The 25,427-nt window shown below is 41.1% G+C and overlaps 1 protein-coding gene across 1 annotated transcript; it reads right to left on the reverse strand.

Annotated features, from left to right (window-relative positions):
• auh (AU RNA binding protein/enoyl-CoA hydratase) lies at positions 1-25,211 on the reverse strand (the record flags this gene model as incomplete). Its single annotated transcript, XM_056235847.1, has 8 exons — positions 24,946-25,211; positions 24,518-24,585; positions 22,513-22,600; positions 21,658-21,744; positions 18,472-18,564; positions 16,647-16,703; positions 272-459; positions 1-183 (listed from the first exon to the last, which is right to left on the reverse strand). Coding segments are annotated over exons 1-8 (984 nt in total), but the record flags the coding sequence as incomplete, so codon positions are not given.
• Positions 25,212-25,427: the final 216 nt, after the last annotated feature.

Below are 25,427 nucleotides of genomic sequence, written 5' to 3' on the forward strand. Positions count from 1 at the left end.
TCTACGGTAGTTTGGCAAACATTCAAGTCCCTTGGTAGAAGATGCCAACACAGATTGCATCACTCTCAAACCCCAGGAAGAAACCAGCTCTTTATTTCTGACCAGATAAGTCAGTACAATGTGCAATCTTACCTCCATTCCCTGGTTGATTGCCAACTTCGCCATTCTAATCGCAATCGGCCCCTTGAGGAGAACAATCGTCACACCTTCATTAGAACGATGTACAGTAAGAAACCGTTGAAGCTGAATGAGCGAGCATGGCGGTTCATACCTGAGGGATGAACTCCCGGGCCAGATCCAGAGCTCGCAGATACGCCGCATCTCCACTGGGATTCTGCTCCACGGCATGGTTGACTAGGCCGAGACGCTTGGCCTCCTCGCCGCTCAGCACCCGCGCCGCGAATATCAGCTCTTTAGCTACGGACACCCCTACGGTTCGGGGCAGGCGCTGGGTTCCCCCTACAGACAGAGAATGAGGAGGACACACAATCTCATATTAATCTGGGGCATTTCAAAGCATGTTTGATTATGGGGTTAGGAAGATTTTTCAATGTTTTTGAAAGAACTCTCTTATGCTCACCAAGGCTGCATTTACTCAATCAAAAATACAGAAAAAAATGTAATATTGTGAAATATTACCAGCAACTGTTTTCTATGTGAATTTTGTTTTCTTCCGGTGAATTTTCAGCATCATTACTCCAGTCTTCAGTGTCACATTATTATTATTATGAATGTTGAAAACTTCATATTTTTGTGAAAAGAGACGATGATAATCTCTTTGAATCTCTGCCTTCCAAAGACATGCCAGCAAAACTCAATGCTCAAGGTCTCTGATCGGCTAAACTATACTGTCAAACTCTTCTCTTTTTTTGTTTGCGGTGTCTAGGGCTGTCTAAGAGAAAGATGCAACTTCCCAGGACGCCTTTTGTTGATTCTCTGATTTTAGGAAAACGGAAAACCACATCTTTAAAGTGTTCGAAAAACAGTCGAATTTGGAAAATTAAGCAAAAAGTTAGTGTGGGAAGCTGATGAGGAGTGAGAACAAGAGGAGTTAGTTGCATTGTGCTTCAATGCTGTTAACACTATCAACAAAAACACATTGTAATTCACAACTGCAACAGAAGGCTGCATCTTAGCGGTGCCCACCTCTCCATACACAACTCCAGACACTCGTGGGATAAATATCTGTTGCACACAAATATTTAAAGGGGCTGGTCATTGATTGAAAGTGTTGTGGTTGAAGACAATCACACATGGCCTGTGTTTTAGCATGGGATCTACTGTGCAGCTTTAGGAGCACCCGTCTTAGAAAATTGAACAAAACAAAGCTAATCGTTTTATAATGAGTCTTGAAAATGACTGGCCCACTCGCTCGCTTCATAGGAGCTTCATTTATTTCAATTTACACAAAGATTTCTACTACTTAAACTAAACTAGACTATTTCAGCGGGCAGTTAAAGTCACAATCCACGTACAGAAATGGAGGTAATTATGGTCACTTCAAAGCAAATCAGCAGAGGCAAGGAAAACTGTACAAACCATTTTTTATTCAATTCAGAACAGCAAAATAAACAGAAATTGCCAGAAGACAAATTAATGCACAACAAGTGTGTGTGTGTGTGTGTGTGTGTGCGCACACCCATGTTTGAGAATCTGAAGCTGTGCTTATGACAGGCTGTAAAGTTTGTAAACAATAGACAGCATTTTATCTATTCAACAGCAGGAAATGCTTTTCATTGATATCCAGGTACCGTATGTTGAAAACTTGTTTTGCTAAGTGGCATAGATGTGGAAAGTGATAAGAAGAAAAATAGATATGTACTCAAGTTATAGATAAGGGCAAACTCTGTATTTTTCAAGTCTATTCCAAACTTCTTAACCGGTAGAACAATAACTTCAGTAGAGCTCAAAATGAGTTGTCAAGTTCAAGGAAACAAAACAAATAAATAGCCGTATAAAATCATATTAAAAGTAGATCAAGTGACGTCTGTCGGAAATAAGGACACTTTATGAGCGCTGCATTTAAAGTCTTGATACATTTCAGTTAGTCCTTCACACAAACAATGATATTTGCATCTGCATTCAGACTGCAAAACGCCACTGGTTTGCATGTGTGGCATAACTGAATGCAAGTTTGTGATACAGTGCGTTGCCTAAAATGGAGAAAGTTTTGGTGGATGGGAATTTCAATCTTCCCTGCATAAAGCTACCGGCTTCAGGAGACCTGGAATATACTAGTAATTCTATTACAGTATATAGAGTACTAGTCAAATGGACTAATTTATGGTTCTGTCTGTGGTGTTTTATTGGAGTTGAGAGACTTATACTTGACCTATTGTTGTATGGAAAAGAGCCTTTTAAACTTTCCTAAATGTTTGCATTGTACAGAAAAGACAACAACAGACAGGTTTGGAAAAACATGACAATTAATGCATTTCCGTTTTGGGGATTTTTTTAATGCGTAGAGTCAGTCTCAACCATTGATGTCCTGAAGAGTGTAAACCAGGGGTTTCAAACATACGGCCCTGGCCTGGGGGATGATTCAAACAAATAATAGAAACTAGAGATGCCCATAAGTCGGAGCGGCTTTAAGTTTTATTTTGGCCGATCTCTATTCTTGACTTGCACAAAAACTGCTTTGCAATCATATCCCAAAATGTCATTTGTGTGGGAATATTACCAAGTCTGTAAACAGGACGTTAACACAGGCCAGAGACGGGACGCGCTGAAGACGGACGCAGAGAAAACACAGACGCTCAAGCAGAGCAAAAACTGTCCCAGACACAGAAAGCTAACCACTTCTGTAGGAACATGGGAAGTATAGGAAGACAAAATGGTGGCAGGGGTTTATATGAATATCGATGAAGGGAACGGTCTTCAGAATAGTTGCGATAACATTTCCTTGTCCTCTTACCTCCGTATAAAGTAGTGTTTATACATGCGGCGCTGCTTTGTGTACAGCGGTAAACAAGCTAACACTATATTGCTGCGGTTTCATAAGCGCCACCTACTGGCAAACGGGGGAATGTGCGTTTTCATTCAGTCCGTCTGCTGTGTTTGGTTTGTGCAGGTGTCTTCTAGAGTAATTATAGCATCATTTCATTAAAACAAAAGTCAGACCATTCTGTTTTTGAAGAAAATGTAGACGTTATACCATCTAATTTCAATTAAAAACAACTGTTCAAGCTTCATCTGTGCAGCATCTTTGTTTGCATCATGATGTAAATGTGGTTTCCTCTAATTTCAAATGGCTAGAGATTTATTTTAGTTTAACAGTGGCCTGTTACAGAGCAAATAAACAACAAACTAATGTCCTTAAAGAAAAAATAGATCAGCAACTGGTATCGGAATCGGCCAATTTGCTTGTAAAAAAAAATCTGAATCAGCCATGACAAATCTAAATCAAAATCTAATAAAAATATTAAATTTGTATAAAATCTTTTCACGGTAAAAAGGCAGTTTTCACAGAGCAGTGTGTTTTTCTAGCTTTATTAATTTGTGGTTTGTAAGGTTAACATTAATGTAGGCTAATTATCAGCGGTTTAAACATGTTGGATGGTTAATTTTTCCCCCATCCGGCCCTGAACCCTGAACACTGTAGGGCTTTGGAAAGCTGTCTTTATATTATTCAATTTCAATATTTATCATTTCTAAGACAACTTGCATTCATAATCTTTGAATCCTGAATCTCTTCTTGAGAAATTTGCAGTTATGGCATGTAACCGCAACTTAGAAGGACAGGTTCCTTTCACAATTGTAATCAGGCCATCTCTGGACTCACACGTTGCACAACTCTTACTCAAGATCTTGTGTGAGAAAGATGTTTACACAGAGACGTGTTGCATAAGTGCTCACTAATAAAGCAGTTCACAACCTACAAACCCCACATGAATAAATCATAGTGTTTATAAATCTAGGACACGGCCTGACTGACTGTCTGACTATTTCTGATGAACACCGCATGACTTTTATACAGTAGACAACCACACTATAGAAACACGCAACTCAACCGATTGAGCTGAGTGTTACATATGATACACTTTATTTATTCATCTTATGTCTCATCTTTCTGAAACACTCTCATCCTCACAGTTTGATCTGACCCATTTTAATTCAAGTAACATCTTCCATTAAGGCCGATCGTTACAAGCACAACCATGACGAGATCTATTTATACTGCAATCCTCTCGTTTCATTAGCCGTCACCAACAGATCTATATCTTTGGCTTCCTATTAAATAGTTTTCATGATAATTTTTGATGTTAGAGAACTACAGTCAAAGATGAAAAAGCAATTGCGTTTCATGTAATTTTTTTAGACTAAATACAACATTTTGTTACGCGGTAGAGATTTAGCAAGAAATTCAGGGAAATGATTGCATCACATCAGTCCTGGCCAGTGAGAAAGTGGCCTTTGCCTTTATACAACGCATTTACAACACCAACCAAACAAGAAAAGAAAAAAAGAAAGAGGAAGATCACCATACACGGCGTCAACATGCTGAAGAAAGACTCGGGGCAGAGAGTGTGACGGAGGGTAGCTCAGGGTTGTTTTGAAATCAAGCAGAGGCTGGCGAGTGTTACACATTTCATTCCAAGAAACCGGAGAGGCCGTGAAGAAAGAGCGTCACAGTCGAACATGTGCTGCAGTTCCTGGAAGGGCTACACAACCCCTGCAACCTTTCATCTAATCTGGCCAAATCTGACAGGGGCGAGAGACTGCAGATGCGTGGACTGAAGTGTCGCACTTATACTTTCAAATAACATGTGCATTTGAAGATTGATGATGGAAACATACAATATTTTGGGGTCTTGAGTAACAGCCCATAATAAGGGCCTAATTCCTGGAAAGAAGCTAATTTCCTTGTACAAATTATGGGTCTCATTCATAAAACACATGCAGAATGCAATTGTGTAAATGATTCTTATATAAATTGCAGCATTTAGGCTTGGGATTTAGGAATGAAGCCTGATGTTTGCAAGGAAACCTGTAAATACCTATATTATAAGATGTGTTTTTTATTGATATATGTGCACACATTCTTATTTAACTACTGAGTAATGCCACACAAACACTCTTTTAAAGATAAAGATAAGATACAAGTTTGTCTTTCAACACCATGAGAAAATAAAACATCAATAAACAAACACACACACACCAATCATCTACTGTAACACTCCACCCCATTAAACTGGTATTACTGCTTTTCGCACTATTTAAAAGGTGAGTCATTTATGTCATATGTCTGCACATTTAAACATGTCTACAGAATTACAGAAGGCCTGTTCCCCTGGCCTGGGCTGAGCTCCTGTTGCTCCTCATTCCCAGCACAGGACAGGAAGAATGAAGAACTATGAAAATAAGCAGGGAAGTGATCTGCCCACGTACAATATCATGACTTAGAGGGAAAGTTCATCTGAAAATCTAAATTGTCATCAAAACTTAGTAACATTTTACAATAAGGTTCCATGTGTTAACAGGGCCTGGATTTCGGCTCGCAATTGCGCATTATTTTACACATTCCCGCAGGTTTCGCGATTATAAAGCGGGATATTTCCGCAAACATTTGTGCACTAGCATGTTGGTTAGATGATTGAACGAATCCAAACAGATTATCAGAGCAAATCTGTGAGACGTTATTTCACAAAACGTGTGAGTGATTCAGCTGTGCCTCATCTCTCTCTCTCTCTATCTCTCTATCTCTCTCTCTCTATCTCTCTATCTCTCTCTCTCTCTCTCTCTCTCTGTTACAAGACATTAGCTCAGGTTTCAGGACAGTTGAGGGAATTGTCACTTGCCAATTCGGTACAGTTTTTGTTGCATTATCACTAAAGTTTATCATTTGCACGTCATTTTAAGTCTTACCCATTTAAACATTTACACAATTTTAAACTTGTGCGCTCTCGGCCAAAGCGTGCGCATGTGAAGCCGCCTCTCAAACAGATCGCGGGATTTGTGGCTTATTGCGCTTAGACAATTACTCACAAAATTATGTCAAAATGCCCGCCTTGGCGAGTATTCGCGTAAACACAGTCAGTCATATCTTAAGTGAATGCAAACAAATGAGAAAGAAAGTGCATATGCTACAGTATTTTAAACCCGTGCTTAAAGAAAGCTTAATATAACTGTGGCTGTCTATCATCAATGTTCAACAAACAACAAAAGAAAGAGGAAAGCACTCACTCCTCTTGACTGAATAACTTTAATAAGGAATAATCTATATGTAATTTATACAGTTAAGACTACGCAGAGATATTTTATATTTGATTATTCAATTTCTGTGGTATTTTCTTACCTGAATACTACTGTTAGACCCTGAAAAATGCACAGCACTGTTTCATTTCATTTGTTTCTTTATTCTATTGTATTTATTTGTGCGGTAGTCTCTGTATTTGTTCTTGTTTTTTCCTCTCTCTAAATTCAGTTCAAAGTTTGAAATCAAGCTTCCTTGTGTTGTGTGTAAAAACACAAATGCATTGAGCAAACATTTAGGTAAGATAATTGTAATTTCTTTTTTAAAACATGTATAAAATGCAATAAACAGAGACGGCTCAATCTGAAACCGGTTGCGACGGTCCTCTAAAGAATCTGGGCCAGGAAAAGCAAGGCATATTGAAGCACTGAGAAGTGGGTCAGTAGATCCGTCATTAACTCACTCTTACAGGTTTATTATAAGGAATGACTTAATCAGTAAAGAGCTCACGATATTTCAATACTGCCATTCAATAAGCTTATCAGTGCCTGGAACTACTTAATATCAAATAAACATTGCTTGTAAGGGTGTGAAAAACTACACATTTTCCAAATTGCCTAGTTGATCAGGCACCACACCAAAACTGATTTACTAGATTTAAGGAAGCGCACTATAATTAGGGTGGTTTCAGTATTTAAAAAGCAACTTTTGTGACATGAGGTCTAAAAGAAAAACCCAGCATGATAATTAAAGCATTGCAGCTAAAAAATAAAAATAATAACAGATTCCCCCCTCTGGCCCCTCTCTAGTTATGTAGACGACACCTGGTCTTCTATTTCTGGCCGTCTAAATCATGTTTATTTTTGTATAATTTGACAGCGGTTTCAAAAGCTTTCATGATTAAAATGTGTTGTTCCACTAAATCTGGTTACAAAAATAAATATGCTTTTTAGAAAGCCATGGTCTAGAAAAGCCCTTATATGGCAATGCAAATGGATATTGAAAATTGTAATCTCATTGTGATTTAATTTGCAGGAGAGCAGCAGATTCAATCACACAACTAGGATGGGTTATGAATGAGATACTGCATATTGCATCGGTAGATGGACGAAAATAACCTTGTCAGCAGTGCTAACTGCAAATTGCACATGCAAATAGTGTGTGGGGAGGGGCAAAATAGCAGATATTACAATACAAATACAACACAGGATCATTGGAAATATTTGCCTCAAGTTCTTTGCAAACCTGCACAAAACATACAATTATCCATCTGAAATGAACACTAAAACCATTTTGATTCCCTTTTATGGGGGCACAATTTATGAGGGCAGATTATCGATTAATAGAGTCTTATCTTTGAGTGGTTTCTTGCACAATCCTATGTTATAATATCAAAACACTTTTGTCATGGTGCATGATTTGTAAACTAACACATTTTGACATTTGCGTCACATAATCAGCTCAACCAACACGGTTGCTTCAGCATTTGCTGTTGTTAGCACTCTCTGTTATGTTTATTGTAGGGTTTACTGTAGGTGGTATTGGTTATTACTGTAGGAGTATTAATCTTTTAACACCACTCAACAGACGTTTAAGTTTCGAACTGCCATCATACGTACAACAACCAACGCAATAAAACGTTGCCAGATTCACGTTTGTTGGTTTCAGATTGAATGAGCTTAACACCACTCACTGGAAACCTCACTAAGTCTAGCAAAACATGCAAGCAGCAATGTGATATTTTGCTACATGCACACATTTCCAATGAACATGGATTTTACACTTCATGGTATCCATAAATAAATCAATAAAACTCGTGTTCTCTTGCAATTCTATAAGTGTTATATTATCAACACAATTCATCATTATTTAGCGGTGAAAAACATTTTGATGATGTTGATTGATATACATTAATATGCCCTAAAAGATCATTATAGAGGAGTTACTTCCAACCTGCACCACCAGAACTGCATGGATGTTTCCAGTAATACGGATCACCTTGATTATTGTGTATTAAAGGGGTGGAGATGGAGGATCGGAAATGCAGCAACTATCGCCAAAACTGGTAAATGCCTTAATGAAACCGGGGACACATGGAACATCTCTGGACAAATCTTCATTCATTTCCATTAACTTTCTTTATTGAAGATATTTTGATGTTTTAGAAAGAATAATAACCATGACAAAACAAAGGTTTTGTCTCTTGGCATCTATGAACCCCCATGTGAACACTTTTGTGGGGAGAGTCTTTTCAAAGACCATTCTGTCATGTTTAACAGCCTTTTCCTCCAGTTAACAATTTTACTGTCAGCCCAGGAATTTGTACAGTTATAGGGCTGACTTGGCTCCTACAATATCCCATAACTTCTTTGGGTGTTCCCTTATATAGTTCTTTGATAGGTCAACATAAATTCTTCAGCTGACTGGTCACCAACAACATCTGTGTGTATAAGCCCTAAAGCAACAACATTGAGCTTTGAGGTTTAATACCTTTTCCCCTTCATATTTCCCTTCATAAGGGCCAAACAGGCTGTGAGATCGGTCCTCTCCAGTGGAAGGTCTCTCCTGATCGTCCTCGTTCTTAGCTCCCACTACACCCTCATGACTGGCTTTGTGTGCCTCCCTCTTGGGTCAATAATGCTGACACTCATGCCTCATATGCTAGGATTCGAAATGCAGTGTTGTCCTCATAAAAGATACTTCAAACTAAGAGTTCAGAGTTCTTGTCATTGAACACTTCTAGCCGACTGAGTGTCATATAGGGGAATCATGTCCTCATGCGCTGTTTGAAAGAGACCTTCTTCAACACTCTTCAAATTAATTTGTGTTCCTCAGAAGAAAGAAAGTCATACAGGATTGGAACAACTTAAGGGCGAGTAAATGATGATAGAATTTTCTTTTTTGGCTGAAAAGTCCATGTTTATTAGTTGTTCTCATGTGTATAGAAAGAGTCATGGCCACTGATATATGTACGGCGGTACAAACAGGATCAAAATAATAATCCTCACTGCTAGAAGCATTTCTATTGTCCCAAGTTGACTTCCTAAAGACTGAGGTTCTGTGCAGCTTTAAAGGCATTGAAAGTTTGTTATGACCTACAAAATCTCTAAGGAAGAGCCAAATCATGGTCCGCCCTGCCCTGCTCCATTGGCATGTTCATTTGTGCCGACGGCATGTGGCCCTGTGATTGGTCAGTCCGGGGCGTGAATATTCCCTAGCATAACAGTTGCTATTCTGACTCCACCATGTGCTGAGTCATTGGAAACCAGATTCAAGCAGGGAAAAGGCTGGCGTGATTAAGCCAGACACAGGCTACGATCCCAAATACACTTAATTCAATACCACCAACTGAAAATGTTCTGTTTTTTAAAGTATTAGTTCACCCAAAAATGAAAACTCTGTCAGTAATTACTCTCCCTCATGTTGTTCAACCCCGTAAGACTTTCGTTCATCTTCGCAACACAAATTAAGATATTTTTGATTAAATCTGAGAGCTGGATCACTCCTCCATAGGCTTCTAAGGGACTGAAACTGACCGGCCCAAAAGTTATGAAAGACATCGTTAAAATAGTCCGAGTGACTACAGTGGCTCAACCTTAAGTTTATCAAGCGGCGAGAATACTTTTTGTGCACAAAAAACAAACAAAAATAACGACTTTATTCAACTAATTATTTCCTTCTCTGTGGGCCGTGATATTTCACGTAGTGAAACTACGCAAGATTTCTAGGTTGCACGTCACACGTAGGCTCACTATTGGCCGACGCTGGTCATGTGTGTGATGCGTGACGTACAACACAGAAGCTTTGCGTAGTTTCACTACGTGAACTCACGACCGTACAGAGAAGGAGATGAATAGTTGAATAAAGTCGTTATTTTTGTTTGTTTTTTTGCGCACAAAAAGTATTCTCGTCGCTTGATAAACTTAAGGTTGAGCCACTGTCGTCACTCGGACTATTTTAACGATGTCTTTCATAACTTTTGGGCCGGCAAGTTTCGATCCCTTAAGAAGCCTATGGAGGAGTGATCCAGCTCTCAGATTTAATCAAAAATATCTTAATTTGTGTTCCGAAGATGAATGAAAGCTTACGGGGTTGAACAACATGAGGGAGAGTAATTACTGACAGAATTTTCATTTTTGGGTGAACTATCCCTTTAAACTCAGAAGACTCAAGACTTCATGTGGATGACTGTAATTTCCTTTAATCTTGCAATTTTCCAAAAGCTACCAATCAATCAAGCCCTATTTGGCAATCAGGGAGTCAATTAAATAATTAACCTTGGAGAAGCAAGCAAATATTATACATTATTAACAGAAGCCTAAAAGGAATCGTGCCCCAAGTAATTTAATAATTAATTAAAGAAATCAAAATTCTGTCATCATTTACTCACTAGCTCTTTTCCATACAATAGTTTGTGTAGCGAGCACTGCTCCAAAACCAAAACACACAATAAAATAACCATAAAATTAGACCATATGACTCATAAAAAGCAATACTCAGAGTCCTCTTTACATTATAAATCCTCTTTATTATGCTTTTTCTCATCTTTCTTTAATCTTTAGTGTGTAATGTTGCTGTTTGAGCATGAAAAAGATCTGCAAAGTTTCAAAGTCCCTCCAGCGGGAGTTCTTCTCTATATCAGTGTCAGTGTTTCTGAACTCCCTGAAACGCCTCCATTGTAGTCTTGAGTTTCTTCCGGGAACGAACAAGTAACAATATTCCTAATTTAAATAATTAATGAGCAAAATAAAGGGGCGGGGCCTGGTTGAGTTAGTTAGTAGTGTGTTGAAACTGGCAGTTATATAAGGGGCGGTACATTTCCCAAGCGCATCAAAGTGGTTGACCAATCACAACACACTAGTCCAGCTGACCAATCAGAGCACATTGTGCTTTTCAGAAGGAGGGGCTTCATAGAGACAGGAACTAAACAGAGCGTTACTGACAGACTGGGAAGAGAGGAGCTGCAACAATGGAGAATATGGGGAAAATAATGTGTTGTTTGAACATTCAAGCATGAAAACCTATTCTAGTAGAACATAAAAAAAAAATCAAGACTTTGGAAAAGGGCTCTATTGCAGATAACCTTTATGTTGTTTTATTTTTTGGTTATGGACAGTTCTAAATTCTCCTATGTTCCATTTTATGTGTTATGTAGTTTTTTGTTGCACCATTACTTATTTGGATGGAGTTGAATATAGAAAGTATAGAAATGGACGTCAACACAAATTAAAAAATGAGAGGTTCACCTCTTCAGATGTGCCAGGTCAATGAGGAAATCAAGGGTACGAAACAGCACGACACCAAAAAAAGAAGCCTTGTGCTGATGTCTAAGCCATGCTCTTTCCAGGGACTCTCAGCCCGCCGAATAAACCTCTGACTGGTTGGGTGTGTGCCAAGGCTCTGGTGACCTATTTCCATCCTGAAGAGAGAAAACCTCTGGCTGCAAGTCAAGCCTTAACTGATAACCATACAGGCTGTCTGGACTGAGATTATTCCCAAACAAAAGGTACTTTTCTAACTCAACCACATGTACAGAGATCTAAGGAAACTGGAACAAACTGCCACTGGTTCAGCCAAACAATTCTTCCATAACAAATCTGCTTGTTGCAGAATAGTCCTACAAATTCATGAGCCACAGTCTTTGAACACCTACTGTAAGCCACATCCGAACATGTCTAAATGTCACTGCATTAGATAACAAAATATCAAACCAGGTGGCATCAGTAAACAATGCTAACACTTTACTTAAAAGCCTTCATGTATAATTAATAATACAAGTATTTTTAATGCATTAATTATGCCTCGTAATGCACCTTATTATGCATTGTAGGATCTCACTATTAATTGAAACCACAGTTATAATACATTATAATATTTATCTATTTTTGTTATACCTTAAGAAAGTATAATGCATTAAAACACATGACAAACAACCAATTAGGCTAAAGATGCAACAAGGTATCAGCAAATACTATAATGCATTTTAACTTTGGTTATAATTATTTATTAAAAGATGTAATGCATTATTAATGTACATTATGAATACCTTTATAATGCATTAAAAAATAAAGGCTTTAAGTGTAACCCAACTAGCTTTAGTCAAGATTTAAAAAAAAAAAACAACTTTTGACGTAAATGTATTTTAATGCCTAAATGACACAGCAGTGTCTGACAATGGCACCAAATAGCAGAGCAGTAACCACTGAGACAACATACTAGTGATGCTCATCGTTTTTAAACACTTCCCAAATACTTTTAATTTATGTATCGAACAAGATACATGTAGCGAATTATAGACGTAGTATGGAACGATATGGTATTAATGCCTTGCTGTCTACATGGACAACTGCCTATAAGGCAGCATACTAACTGAGATGGAAGTGTACTAATGAATTCCCTCAAAATAACAATAAAGTGCCTCTTTTTGGATATCACCTTTCTTTCATGCGCAGAAATCCTTTTACGACAGAGTTCATGTGTGATTCATGAAATATTCATATGCCACCAATCCCATCGTATGAATGATCGGACGACGATAAACTTGGTGGCTTAAAACAATCGCCATTTGAATACGGCCAAATAAGTTCACAGTTCAGAAGCTTTGCTCCTAGAGTTTACAACACAACCTGGCCAAGAAGAATAAATAATTTCATGATAGAGAAATTGATAATAAACCCAAAAACACCTGTTAACGTCGTAATCGTAAACAATTAAATTATTATATAACCATTTAATATAATTAATGCATTACTGTTGTAATGGATACATGGATATGATAGGCTATATGACACTGTCAGTGTCAATAGAATATTTCACTATTGGCAACACATTTTTGAATGATGAATACCGGTATGTGGTTTCTGAGCATGACCATAATTAACTGGATAACCGACAGTAAGAATTTTGATGGATTAATACTCTCAGTTAAACGGTTAAAGTAATTTAACAGACTGGGTCATCTGACCAATCAGAGCAGAGTAGACCAATCACAGCAGACTGGGTCATCTGACCAATCAGAGCAGAGTAGACCAATCACAGCAGACTGGGTCATCTGACCAATCAGAGCAGAGTAGACCAATCACAGCAGACTGGGCCATCTGACCAATCAGAGCAGAGTAGACCAATCACAACAGACTGGGCCATCTGACCAATCAGAGCAGAGTAGACCAATCACAGCAGACTGGGCCATCTGAACAATCAGAGCAGAGTAGACCAATCACAACAGATTGGGCCATCTGACTAATCAGAGCAGAGTAGACCAATCAAAACAGACTGGGTCGTCTGACCAATCAGAGCAGAGTAGACCAATCACAACAGACTGGGCCATCTGACCAATCAGAGCAGAGTACACCAATCACAGCAGACTGGGTCATCTGACCAATCAGAGCAGAGTAAACCAATCACAACAGACTGGGTCATCTGACCAATCAGAGCAGAGTAGACCAATCACAGCAGACTGGGCCATCTGACCAATCAGAGCAGAGTAGACCAATCACAACAGACTGGGCCATCTGACTAATCAGAGCAGAGTAGACCAATCAAAACAGACTGGGTCGTCTGACCAATCAGAGCAGAGTAGACCAATCACAACAGACTGGGCCATCTGACCAATCAGAGCAGAGTAGACCAATCACAACAGACTGGGTCGTCTGACCAATCAGAGCAGAGTAGACCAATCACAGCAGACTGGGTCATCTGACCAATCAGAGCAGAGTAGACCAATCACAACAGACTGGGTCGCCTGACCAATCAGAGCAGAGTAGACCAATCACAGCAGACTGGGTCATCTGACCAATCAGAGCAGAGTAGACCAATTACAACAGACTGGGTCATCTGACCAATCAGAGCAGAGTAGACCAATCACAACAGACTGGGCCATCTGACCAATCAGAGCAGAGTAGACCAATCACAGCACACTGGGCCATCTGACCAATCAGAGCAGAGTAGACCAATCACAACAGACTGGGTCGTCTGACCAATCAGAGCAGAGTAGACCAATCACAGCAGACTGGGTCATCTGACCAATCAGAGCAGAGTAGACCAATCACAGCACACTGGGCCATCTGACCAATCAGAGCAGAGTAGACCAATCACAACAGACTGGGTCGTCTGACCAATCAGAGCAGAGTAGACCAATCACAGCAGACTGGGTCATCTGACCAATCAGAGCAGAGTAGACCAATCACAACAGACTGGGTCATCTGACCAATCAGAGCAGAGTAGACCAATCACAACAGACTGGGTCGTCTGACCAATCAGAGCAGAGTAGACCAATCACAGCAGACTGGGTCATCTGACCAATCAGAGCAGAGTAGACCAATCACAACAGACTGGGTCATCTGACCAATCAGAGCAGAGTAGACCAATCACAGCAGACTGGGTCATCTGACCAATCAGAGCAGAGTAGACCAATCACAACAGACTGGACCATCTGACCAATCAGAGCAGAGTAGACCAATCACAACAGACTGGGTCATCTGACCAATCAGAGCAGAGTAGACCAATCACAGCAGACTGGGCCATCTGACCAATCAGAGCAGAGTAGACCAATCACAGCAGACTGGGCCATCTGACCAATCAGAGCAGAGTAGACCAATCACAACAGACTGGGTCATCTGACCAATCAGAGCAGAGTAGACCAATCACAACAGACTGGACCATCTGACCAATCAGAGCATAGTAGACTAATCACAACAGACTGGACCATCTGACCAATCAGAGTAGAGTAGACCAATCACAACAGACTGGGTCATCTGACCAATCAGAGCAGAGTAGACCAATCACAACAGACTGAGCCATCTGACCAATCAGAGCAAAGTAGACCAATCAGAGCAGACTGGGCCATCTGACCAATCAGAGCAGAGTAGACCAATCACAGCAGACTGGGCCATCTGACCAATCAGAGCAGAGTAGACCATTCACAACAGACTGGGTCATCTGACCAATCAGAGCAGAGTAGACCAATCACAACAGACTGGACCATCTGACCAATCAGAGCATAGTAGACTAATCACAACAGACTGGACCATCTGACCAATCAGAGCAGAGTAGACCAATCACAACAGACTGGGTCATCTGACCAATCAGAGCAAAGTAGACCAATCATAACAGACTGAGCCATCTGACCAATCAGAGCAGAGTAGACCAATCAGAGCAGACTGGGTCATCTGACCAATCAGAGCAGAGTAGACCAATCACAACAGACTGGGTCATCTGACCAATCAGAGCAAAGTAGACCAATCATAACAGACTGAGCCATCTGACCAATCAGAGCAGAGTAGACCAATCAGAGCAGACTGGGTCATCTGACCAATCAGAGCAGAGTAGACCAATCACAACAGACTGGACCATCTGACCAATCAGAGCATAGTAGACTAATCACAACAGACTGGACCATCTGACCAATCAGAGCAGAGTAGACCAATCACAACAGACTGAGCCATCTGACCAATCAGAGCAGAGTAGACCAATCACAACAGACTGGGTCATCTGACCAATCAGAGCAGAGTAGACCAATCACAGCAGACCGGGTCATCTGACCAATCAGAGCAGAGTAGACCAATCACAGCAGACTGGGTCATCTGACCAATCAGAGCAGAGTAGACCAATCACAACAGACTGGACCATCTGACCAATCAGAGCATAGTAGACTAATCACAACAGACTGGACCATCTGACCAATCAGAGCAGAGTAGACCAATCACAACAGACTGAGCCATCTGACCAATCAGAGCAGAGTAGACCAATCACAACAGACTGGACCATCTGACCAATCAGAGCATAGTAGACTAATCACAACAGACTGGACCATCTGACCAATCAGAGCAGAGTAGACCAATCACAACAGACTGAGCCATCTGACCAATCAGAGCAGAGTAGACCAATCACAACAGACTGAGCCATCTGACCAATCAGAGGAGAGTAGACCAATCACAACAGACTGGGCCATCTGACCAATCAGAGCAGAGTAGACAGATCACAACAGACTGGACCATCTGACCAATCAGAGTATAGTAGACTAATCACAACAGACTGGACCATCTGACCAATCAGAGCAGAGTAGACCAATCACAACAGACTGGGCCATCTGACCAATCAGAGCAGAGTAGACCAATCAGAGCAGACTGGGCCATCTTAGAGAGACAGAATAATTTATCAGACACTAGAGAAAAGAGCTGATGCTGAAATGTATTTAATGAGAAAATGAAAGCATTTCTTGACCTCGGATGTAAATCTATTGGGGGGAGACTCCATAACTAAATTAGGAACCACTGATTAGGATTAAGAACCAGGAAAATTGATTAAAAAGTAAATGAATAATTTGCAGCAAGACCATAGCGTAGTCCTTAATCCAGTGCCGAACAATCCAGAAGACAATTTATCACTCGTTTGTTCACTTTCAGAAGTCAGAAGTAATTACAGAAAACATTACAACACAGAGAGAGGCACTTACCAGCGCCGGGGATGATGGCCAATTTAGTTTCAACTAGTCCCATCTTAGCAGAGGCAGCTGTAAAACAGGTCCAAGTGTGGAGAACCAGTTAGCATATGCTTTTCAAATGAGATCAATGTCTAGTGTGACATCACTGACAAATATGAATGCTTTCAGAAGGCATACATTTAAAACCAAGCAAATAGTGATAACTTTTAAAAATTAAGGTTTATGTATTACATACTGTACAATATCTCATAAAAGAAGACAAGTACTAACAGTACTGTGAAACATGTAGTTTCGTATTGTTTTCATTTTGGATCAATTAAATCCATTTTTATTAATAATACTGTAATAAGAATCTTTCTGTTTTGTAATATAGAATGCAATGGTAAAAAAAAGTACTTTGACAAATTGCTTTAAATTTCCCTAAATGATATGTTCCTGTAGATGGAACTGGTAGAGCATGGTGCTAGCAACAGCATTGCCATGGGAACACACACTCAGCAGAGAAGTACACTGAGAAATAATAATACAAAAAACACTTAAAGGCATTAAATAATTTCTACATTTTTTTACAGCATGGCAACTTTGAGTCACATTACACCAATTAAGGTACTAAAATAGCCACAAATGAAAAGAAAGTGCCTTGTGTGCATATGGTCCATATGGTGTGAATTGAGCATTGCAGGAGACTTGTTATCGCATCATTTCTATCTAAATCTGGGTGTGTGAAGAGAACATATGAAAGAAGACATCTGCTAACTGACAGCATAATGAAGAAATGCAAATTCATTTCATTTTCCCCTGTGGTGAAAGTCAAGCTTTTAATGTTGTTTATGTGTCTATGTGGTGTTATTAATATGCTTTAAGACAAACCATGTGTAAGTTCATAAGTCGACAGCATTGCTGAGTATTTTCTCCTTAAACTGCAGTGAACCAAAGACAGTCTCAAAAACACGGTGTGAAATCGCTGGTGTTTCTGACGTCACACACTACCTTGTAACCAATCAGATCAACCTGTGATCGTCAACCAGTGGATCTCTGAGCTGAGTGAGTGAGTGAGTGGAGGCGGGGCTCATTTGCATATTCATAGAACCACGCATACTAAATCAGGCAAGGGTGTCGAGTTACATTCAATGTATTTTAAGGCATGATGCATTTTTCAAGGAAAAACTCAAAGTTGAGTTTTAAGGAATAATATTATTGACTACAGGGATTAAAGGAATAGCTCACCCGAAAATTAGCCATCCTAGGTGTATATGACTTTCTTCTTCCAGCTGAACACAATCAGGGTTATATTACAAAATATCCTGGCTCTGCCCAGTTTTGTAATGGTATTGAATAGTCGGGTCAGAGGTCACTCGTCGGGTCAGAGGTCACTCGTCGGGTCAGAGGTCACTCTTCCACCGGAACTAGACTCGCGTACGGCCGGAAGCCAGTGATTATAGTTTAAAAAGTTATAAATATGGATATTTTTCTAACAAAAACGCATCACTTCGCTTCAGACGGCCTTTATTAACCCACAGGAGCCGTATGGATTACTTTTATGATGGATGGATGCGCTTTTTTTGGTTTCAAAAACTCTATTCATGTTGAATGTTTTCTTCAAGACTGTTCCTAACTTTTTAAAGTCAGTCTTAACATAGTGGCTAAGTTTATGCAACTGGCCCCAGGACTAACTTCGAGGATCTCTCTACATCTCTAATATGGATTCACGTTGGAAGCACGTGGCAACAATAATATACTGCATTTATTCTGAAATCATTCATACTACACTGTGTGATCAGCTTCAGGTTGTTCATTTAACCTTACGAGGAAAAACCATAAACGAAACATGTTGTACCTGCCACTCTGATGTCACAGGCAAGAGCCATTTCAAGACCCCCTCCGAGAGCCGCCCCATCCAAAGCTGCAATCGTTGGCATGGGAAGAGTACCTGAAAAACATTTCATCAATGCTAAATCTGTAATACCCACTAGAGGTACAGCTCCTATACAAAAGGATCACACCCCTATCTTGATGCCTTCGCCTCCACATTCACGTACGACGACTACGGCAGACTCTGCTGTGCCTGCCGCCCGAGGGTATGATGTCATCAATCAGTGAAAGCAGTTTGTGTTACTATGATAATTCAGGTCGAATGTCTAATTGTTATCTAGCTGGCAAAGTCCCTTCCATCCCAAAAAACAAACACCGTTTTCATGAACAGCTCCCTACCTACATAACACGATAGTCCAAGTAACTAATGCATTACAAATGTGACAAGATAAAGGGGTTATAGTGATCACTGAAAGGAGAACCCCCCAAAAAACCTTCACTTGTCACATCAATAAAATAACACGTCCATTTTCAGGCCTTCTTTTTAAAAAGTTATATTCCCCTGACCTTTTCCTCTTTTGTATTTTCTCACTCTCTCTCCTCCCCCATCATGAGTGGACACGCCCCCTACTGCTGATTGGCTCACTCTCTCTCCTCCCCATCATGAGCGGACACACCCCCTACAGCTGATTGGTTCTCTCTCTCTCTCCTCCCCATCATGAGCGGACACACCCCTACTGCTGATTGGCTCACTCTCTCTCCTCCCCCATCATGTGTGGACACACCCCTACTGCTGATTGGCTCTCTCTCTCTCCTCCCCCATCATGAGCGGACACGCCCCCTACTGCTGATTGGCTCACTCTCTCTCCTCCCCCATCATGAACGGACACACCCCCTACAGCTGATTGGTTCTCTCTCTCTCTCCTCCCCATCATGAGCGGACACACCCTCTGCTATTGACTGGCTCTCTCTCTCTCCTCCCCCATCATGAGCGGACACGCCCCCTACTGCTGATTGGCTCACTCTCTCTCCTCCCCCATCATGTGTGGACACACCCCTACTGCTGATTGGCTCTCTCTCTTTCCTCCCCCATCATGAACGGACACACCCCCTACAGCTGATTGGCTCTCTCTCTCTCCTCCCCATCATGAGCGGACACACCCCTACTGCTGATTGGCTCTCTCTCCTCCCCATCATGAGCGGACACACCCCCTACAGCAGATTGGCTCTCTCTCCTCCCCCATCATGTGTGGACACACCCTCTGCTATTGACTGGCTCTCTCTCTCTCCTCCCCCATCATGAGCGGACACACCCCCTACTGCTGATTGGCTCACTCTCTCTCCTCCCCCATCATGAGCGGACACACCCCCTACAGCAGATTGGCTCACTCTCTCTCCTCCCCCATCATGTGTGGACACACCCTCTGCTATTGACTGGCTCTCTCTCTCTCCTCCCCCATCATGAGCGGACACACCCCCTACTGCTGATTGGCTCACTCTCTCTCCTCCCCCATCATGAGCGGACACACCCCCTACAGCAGATTGGCTCTCTCTCCTCCCCATCATGAGCGGACACACCCCCTACTGCTGATTGGCTCACTCTCTCTCCTCCCCCATCATGAGCGGACACACCCCCTACAGCAGATTGGCTCACTCTCTCTCCTCCCCCATCATGAGCGGACACACCCCCTACAGCAGATTGGCTCTCTCTCCTCCCCCATCATGAGCGGACACACCCCCTACAGCTGATTGGCTCTCTCTCCTCCCCATCATGAGCGGACACGCCCCCTACAGCTGATTGGCTCTCTCTCCTCCCCATCATGAGCGGACACACCCCCTACAGCTGATTGGCTCTCTCTCTCTCCTCCCCCATCATGAGCGGACACACCCTCTACAGCTGATTGGCTCTCTCTCTCTCCTCCCCCATCATGAGCGGACACACCCTCTACAGCTGATTGGCTCTCTCTCTCCTCCCCCATCATGAGCGGACACACCCCCTACAGCTGATTGGCTCTCTCTCGTCCCCATCATGAGCGGACACACCCCCTACAGCAGATTGGCTCTCTCTCCTCCCCCATCATGAGCGGACACACCCCCTACAGCTGATTGGCTCTCTCTCCTCCCCATCATGAGCGGACACGCCCCCTACAGCTGATTGGCTCTCTCTCCTCCCCATCATGAGCGGACACACCCCCTACAGCTGATTGGCTCTCTCTCTCTCCTCCCCCATCATGAGCGGACACACCCTCTACAGCTGATTGGCTCTCTCTCTCTCCTCCCCCATCATGAGCGGACACACCCTCTACAGCTGATTGGCTCTCTCTCTCCTCCCCCATCATGAGCGGACACACCCCCTACAGCTGATTGGCTCTCTCTCCTCCCCATCATGAGCGGACACACCCCCTACAGCTGATTGGCTCTCTCTCCTCCCCATCATGAGCGGACACACCCTCTGCTATTGACTGGCTCTCTCTCTCTCCTCCCCCATCATGAGCGGACACGCCCCCTACAGCTGATTGGCTCTCTCTCTCCTCCCCCATCATGAGCGGACACACCCCCTACAGCTGATTGGCTCTCTCTCCCTCCCCCATCATGAGCGGACACGCCCCCTACAGCTGATTGGCTCTCTCTCTCTCCCCCATCATGAGCGGACACGCCCCCTACAGCTGATTGGCTCTCTCTCCTCCCCATCATGAGCGGACACACCCTCTACAGCTGACTGGCTCTCTCTCTCTCCTCCCCCATCATGAGCGGACACGCCCCCTACAGCTGATTGGCTCTCTCTCCTCCCCATCATGAGCGGACACACCCCCTACAGCTGATTGGCTCTCTCTCTCTCCTCCCCCATCATGAGCGGACACACCCCCTACAGCTGATTGGCTCTCTCTCTCCTCCCCATCATGACAGACACGCCCCCTAGAGCTGATTGGCTCACTCTCTCCTCCCCCATCATGAGCACACACGCCCCCTACTGCTGATTGGCTGACCCCATCAATCCCAATAAAGAACCTTTTTATTAAGAGTGTATGATGTAAACTAAATTAACAATTTGTTCATTTAATCAAATTCTTCCAAACACTATCCATCTCTGCTATTGGTAGTTACTGTACATTTTACACACAATGACGCAAAACGTAACTGCGTATGAAAATATCTCAATGTGATAACTTAATAATTAATAATAATAACTTCATATAACAGTTTAACTTACCAAGCTCTGTTATAAGTGTCCTTGCTTTAGTAACAAAAGGTCCTACTTCACTCTGGTGCATCTTTGCTCTTTCTTTTAAGTCTGCACCTGTTCAGACAAACGTGTGTTAATGCACATTTGTGAAAGATACTGTAAATCCCATTTTTTCTAGTGCAAAAAGTCATGGAAATGTAACCACACAGGTATTTTTGTGTGTATTAAAATGCACTTTTCCCTTGTCAAATTTTAAGGGAATTTTATTACAAAGGAGTAGTTTGTATGAGTTTTGAGAGTTTGAGTTATGAGTCTGTGAAATGAATTTATGAAAGCATGTCACAAACAACTGCAAACAATTGATCAGTGTTAATGAGATGATCCGGTGACTCACTGACATCTCAATGGAAATGTACTTGAACTTTAAATTTATAGACCAATAAAAAGAAAGAAATCTAAATGTATTTACTATACCAAATTTACTGTTTTAATAAATAAACAAAGGTGTTCCAAAGCTGAGGTCACATTTCTTCTGATCATGTAAACCATTTTAAGTTTGATTCTACATTTGCGTGCTCTTTTTTGTGTTCAAGAGTCTCTCTAACTTTGATATGCACCAGAAGACTTTGCATGTGCTTGTGTTTTTGCTGTCCCACATTCCCATCCGTATGACCACATCTTAATTGTGTACAATCATCTATTTCACATTATTCTGAAGGCAATGTTTGTTTTCAGCAAAAATGTAATAATTTTTCTCTACCAATATGTCTATTTTCTGTTGATCTAACCAAGACTGTGTAACCAATAATAATACCATCATACCAACATCAAATCCTGAATATTTGTATACAACTTGCATTGATCAGTTTAACGGCTCCATACCTGCGCAGAATACTCCAGGCACCAGACTGCATAAAATCACAGTACGCACTGCGTTGTTCTTCTTCAATGACTCTACGGCTTCGGACATCTGGCAAAAAAGAAATCACAAAAGTGGGGACATTATGTAGGCCATAGCTCTTATTTGTTATCCAATCATATTCTAGTCTATCAGGCCTTTCAGTGCTCTAGGAATTGGTACAATTTCAACACTAGCCCTCTTCGGACAGGACTGGAGAAATTCATGTTTCAGACGTACTTTGTAATTATAATCCCGTCTGAATCTGCCAAGTCCCGTCAGAATGAAATCACAGACGTCGAGTGAAAAGAATCGTAACGCAAACGTATTTTAGAAAACTAGGTGTGCACCAAGGCAGGGGTTTTCAATCTTATAGATGCCACACACCCCCCAATATGATCAAGCTTGTGTGAGGGACCCCATCTTAAAATTCAAAAGGCATCGATCTTTTACAAACACCTAAAATTAGTTTATATTAGTATATATATTAAGTAATTTACATTATTATATATATATATATTCTACTTACTATAGTAATGTACATAGTCCAACGTATTAATATATATTCAAATTTTAATCTAATGTTCATTTTTATTAATCAAAAGTTTTAAAAGTTGTGAATTGTGAAAATGACGTGATCCAGGACCTTTATACAGTCTATTCCTCACAGCCTCATTTTCATCTGTGTTAAATTCAACATGGAGTCCACCCTGACTATGATCTATAGTGATTAGAGTACAACAGCGGCGCTGGTTCCGGAAGGTTTTTTTTTTTTTTTTCATTAATTTTTCCCATAGGGATTTTAAAATATTCTTTGTTAGACTGTGTAAGCAGGGCCTAAAATTCACACTTGGCAAGTGCCAAATGCGAGTACAAATCGGTGTTGGCAAGTTCATGAAACATTGCCAATCACCAGTTGGCCGGTCACATTTTACGAATTCTAACAATGCTTGTTAATTTAAATATTCAAGCGCAAGAAGCAGCGAGAGGGAACTCAATGTATTAGACACAGAAATCTGCGTCTCAGACAGTGAGAATAGTGAATCGAGCTCTCTTGCACAACATCCTCTTGTGCTTGAACAAACATATTCAAACAAAATTATGTCAAAATGCCCGTCTTGGCAAGAATCCTCGTAAACAGTCAGTTATATCTTAAGTGATCGTAAACAGTCGAGAAAGAAATCGTAACAGTATAATGGATCCGTGCATTCAGTCTTAAAGTGACAGCAGCCTAATATTCCTGTGTGTTTTTAATGTAAACCAAACAACAACTGACAAAGAGAAATCACTCACTGCTCTAGGCTGAATAACTTTTGTAACTTTAATAAGGATTAATCTACGTTTAGTGAATTTTCTTTAGTCACCGGCCATTGACAGGTGTGGCTTTTATGGTTTTAGTGAGGGAAGAGCTACAATCCCACGAAGCATTGCGAACAGCATAATCAAATTAAAAACGAAGGAGGAATATAAAACTACTGTTACAAATGTTGATTTTATGTATAAAAACAATATATTTTAAGTGTATTGCACAATATGCATATATATATACAGAAATGTCAGTATTTTGAGAGGTCGACTGTCAGAGTGGGCGGAGCTAAAGAGCTATTTTGGAGTGTTGCTTTTCTGATTGGTGGAATTTTCTGTACAGCATCATGGGTAATGTAGTTTTTCACCAGGAATTTCAGCAAATACTGAATCAATGAGTATTTACTGTAGTATGCAAATACTACCGATGAACAACCGCATAGCTCACACAGTAGGTCTGTCTGTAAAGGTTTATAATATTGTTCAAAATGTATTTCCTAATGGAGAAAATGAAAGGAGTTTTTACAGGGTTCGAAATATGATTGAATCTTTGTGGGGGTCTCTTTAAAAAAAAAAAGGTAGCAGGCGTGATTCCCACATAATTCGAACCATGAGTTTTTACTTCCTGAACTTGACTGTTGTGTTACATTACATTTTGACAAGTAACATTTTACAAATACTCACCATCGTAACAAGATTCTTGCTGATGGCATTTTTAGATTCAGGGCGATTAATCCCCAAAACAACAATCCCTAAAAACACAAGAACAGTTAGACTACAGAAGACAGGAAAAAAATATTTGCAGGAAAATGAACGGCATTATGAAAAAAAAAAAAAAAATCATAAGTGACATGACAACTGAAACAACCTCTGAAAGTCACAAGAAACCCTCAAGAAACAAAACAAGTTAAGAACATTTAATTGCAAATATGTTATGTCGGGGTAAGGTTAATGAGCAGGTGTTAAATCCTAAACTCGGGCATTTGTCAAGGACAGTTGTAGTAAGAGAGGAATGATCATAGGGCAGTGCAGAAACTGTCTTTGAGTGACAGCTAGACTCGTATCCTACTACAAGACTCTGTGATCATCAATGCCAGCATCTGGTTGTCTACCTGAGTCTTCACCGTCCAGGTGTCTAACGATAAGGTCATCTCCAGACTTAACGTCGGAGCTGTGCAGTCGGACACCTCCGTTGAAAGCGTGACGCGCACAATGCACCCTCTCGGTTAGAAATGAATGCAAAACACTGTCCGCCCTGCACACGCCGTTGATTATGCTTGTTTGACATCGGAAAGCCTGAAACAGCACTCTGCACTTCACTAAAGCCGCCATGCTGAAGCTTTCCTCCACTTTCAACTCTGAACTGAGCGAGTGACGTCACACGTGTGTCGGGGGTCACGTGACCGCTGACTGGGATTTCTCTGAAGAAAAAAACTGGATTCGCCCAGACGTCATGAACCTTAGCAGCACACAGTACTTTAGGTAAAATATATAATATAGCCCGTATATGTAATTTAAATAATACATTTGTAAAGACATGTGCACCATTTGTTATTGGCTTTTACATTTGTTCATTTAACAGACTCTTTTATCC

Source organism: Rhinichthys klamathensis, unplaced genomic scaffold (genome assembly GCF_029890125.1).
Source record: "Rhinichthys klamathensis goyatoka isolate OS25496 unplaced genomic scaffold, OSU_Roscu_1.1 h1tg000431l_1, whole genome shotgun sequence".
In the NCBI taxonomy this organism is placed as follows: Eukaryota; Metazoa; Chordata; class Actinopteri; order Cypriniformes; family Leuciscidae; genus Rhinichthys; species Rhinichthys klamathensis.